The 2,604-nt window shown below is 43.6% G+C and overlaps 1 protein-coding gene across 1 annotated transcript in view; it reads right to left on the minus strand.

Annotated features, from left to right (window-relative positions):
• The window catches only part of Timm8a (translocase of inner mitochondrial membrane 8A), a 17,081-nt gene extending 14,713 nt beyond the window's left edge, over positions 1 to 2,368 (minus strand). The window contains exon 1 of the mRNA XM_023703470.1: positions 1,804 to 2,368. Within this exon, the coding sequence (XP_023559238.1) occupies positions 1,804 to 1,935 (132 nt within the window). The 5' untranslated portion in view covers positions 1,936 to 2,368. The remainder of the gene's footprint in view (positions 1 to 1,803) is intronic.
• Positions 2,369 to 2,604: the final 236 nt, after the last annotated feature.

Raw genomic sequence — 2,604 nt, forward strand, 5'->3', positions numbered from 1 at the left:
TCTGAAAAATATAATTTAGACTGTAAAGAGACTACTCTGAGGTTTCAAATGAAAATTTTTCTTGTACTAGGTTCAGGACTTCTAAAACTTGTAACCTAGTATAGAAAACCAAAAGGTATTCTCTTATTTCCAACTGCCATATACATAAATATGTGATACTGTAAGATATGCAGACTACTAGAGAAAATGTGGTAATGTACGTGCGAGAGACTACATTTTTCTTATCTTACAATGGTTTGGAAAAGTAAAATTCTAGCTTCAATATACAAGGTTTTTCATACAGTGTGTCTATATTATGTATGCCTATCTAGAAAGATTGTGAGGATAATGCAAAATATAATAAATGATATCTTTGAGGACAAAAAAAATTAAAAAAAATAAAAACTTCTCACAGTAATCCTATAGAACAGATGTGATTATTAATCCTCATCTTAGGAAGAGGGAAACTGTAGCACAGCGCTCTTTTGCCCTAAAGAGCTCTGGTCTTCTGGTCCTTATAGGACCAGAAAATAGACCTAAAATACTACAGAGCAAGAAAAATCACAACACAAAAATGAAGTTATATTTTAGTGAATTTATATGTAACTCCACAGTGATGCTTGCATTAAATGGCTTTAAATTAATTGCAGAAAAAAGTATTAAAGAACAATTCATTACAGGAAGATATCCTAAGGAACTGAGATTTCATAACCTTGCCTACTTACAGCTAAGGTTTTTGAATCTTCTCACAAGGAATAAAAATTGTCTGAAATTTCCCAAAGAGTACATAGCTTACAGATTCTTAAAATAGTCTTTAACTACACTCCTCTTGCCCTGAAGGTAATGTTATCAAAATTTTTAGAAGAATCAACGCACTTGAGCTATTGGGTGTGGTGACACACACCTATAATCCTCACAATCAGGAGGCTGAAGCAGGAGGATCGGGACAAGTGCAAGGCAATTTCAAACTACATAGTGACATCCAGTCTTGAAAATAAAAAATAAAGAAGTTCAAAGCACTCTAGTACAAGGCAGATGAAATCAAAGCATTTGTTGAAGGTTATAGTACAATAATACTCAAATTTATGGGCCAGGGCCAGTGAAAACTCATGAATGTGGTTAAAATAAATCTCATTTATAGTTGTCTTGTATATACAAGCTTCAGACCCTCCAATTCCAAGGCTTATTCCCCTTGGGCTCTAAATCTAAGTTTGTACTCAAGGAAGGGAACTGCGCTGTCTTGGAAACCAGAACACTTTGATCTCAAGCTGTAAGTGCCTTCCACCCTTTGCCAAAGTCCCTTTCCAGGACCCAGAGAATTCAACCTTCAGACCTGGAACGGTTTCCTGGTTTCCTATTACACAACAACCCAACAAGTATGCAAATAAATGTGTATAATGGAAGTGGTCATGCCACTTTTATATTTAATCTCTCTCATTTTTCACCAGAAAAGGCTAGAAAAATTATATACTAAAAGCATATCTTCAGGAGCAGCAGATTCAGGGACCCTCTGGATTCAAGCTCCCCAAAATAAATCCCGGTATAGAGGGAATCTTTTCAGTCTTGACCAGCACTAAAGAGCTCCAACCAGTGCGGAGTGGGATATCCGTCTAATTCTGACGTCCCCGGGCACCCATCCTCTGCACCAACAAAGCAGAGGCCCAGGGTGACAGTCCACTGAGGAGTGGAGTCAGCCTCTTTCTTAGCCTAAGCAATCTGATTAAACCGAGGAGTGCTGCTGGGTCCTCCCTCAAGAGACGCTGGGGGGTGGGAAGAACAGAGGGAAAGCGGGTAACGGACAGCCCCCAGCCCTGTGATCCTCACCCAACAGAGTTCGGTCATCTGGTGCACGAGCTGCTGGAAGCGCTGCTTCTGAGTCTCCACCTCGATGAAATGCTGCAACTGGGGGTCCACTGTACCCATACCCGCCGCGGAGGACAAGGAAGAGGAATCCATCCCAGCTCAACCACGCCACACTCGCCGAGATGGATTCAGCACCTTGCCGACCTTCACGTGTCTTGGCAACGGAACCGGAACCACAACCCACTGCCTCGGGGGCCGCCCAGTGAGTGCATTGAGTCGGCGCGAAGCCTGCACAGAGCCTGTCCTGTAGCGGGTCCTCTCCGGCTGCTGGGGTAGCGCTGCGCTCAGCCGCGGGGGCCGCTGGCTCCCAACCGGCTGGACGCTCCTGGGCGCAACCCAGCCGCAGCACCAAGTCTATGCCAGAATGCTGAGGCGCTGTCGGGCGTTAATCCGAAAATAAAAGAACGGAGAAAGGAAAAGGAAGTTACTTCACACCACGTGGCACATCACGGGCGGGCCCAACAGCTCTGGCCCTGACCGCCTCCAAATTGAGCTGCACTTTCCCGGCTATGGGCCAGATAAGGGGTTGCAGTTTCCGGACTCTTCAGCCTGTGAATTGGCCTTGACCTTATCTTTCATGGAGTTTTCCTCACTTGATTTAGGGAAATGAGGCTCTGACAGAGTTTGAATGACTTTAAATTCATTGAAATGCTACTTTATTTCTACTGTGTGTCAATCACTGTATTTTGCCTTTTGAATTCCTCTTGGATTCAGAGGCAGAATTCAGCTAGAGCCACAACAGTTAAATGTCGAAGATCCTGT

The sequence above is a fragment of the Octodon degus genome, unplaced genomic scaffold (genome assembly GCF_000260255.1).
Source record: "Octodon degus isolate 3935 unplaced genomic scaffold, OctDeg1.0 scaffold00171, whole genome shotgun sequence".
Classification (NCBI taxonomy): domain Eukaryota; kingdom Metazoa; phylum Chordata; class Mammalia; order Rodentia; family Octodontidae; genus Octodon; species Octodon degus.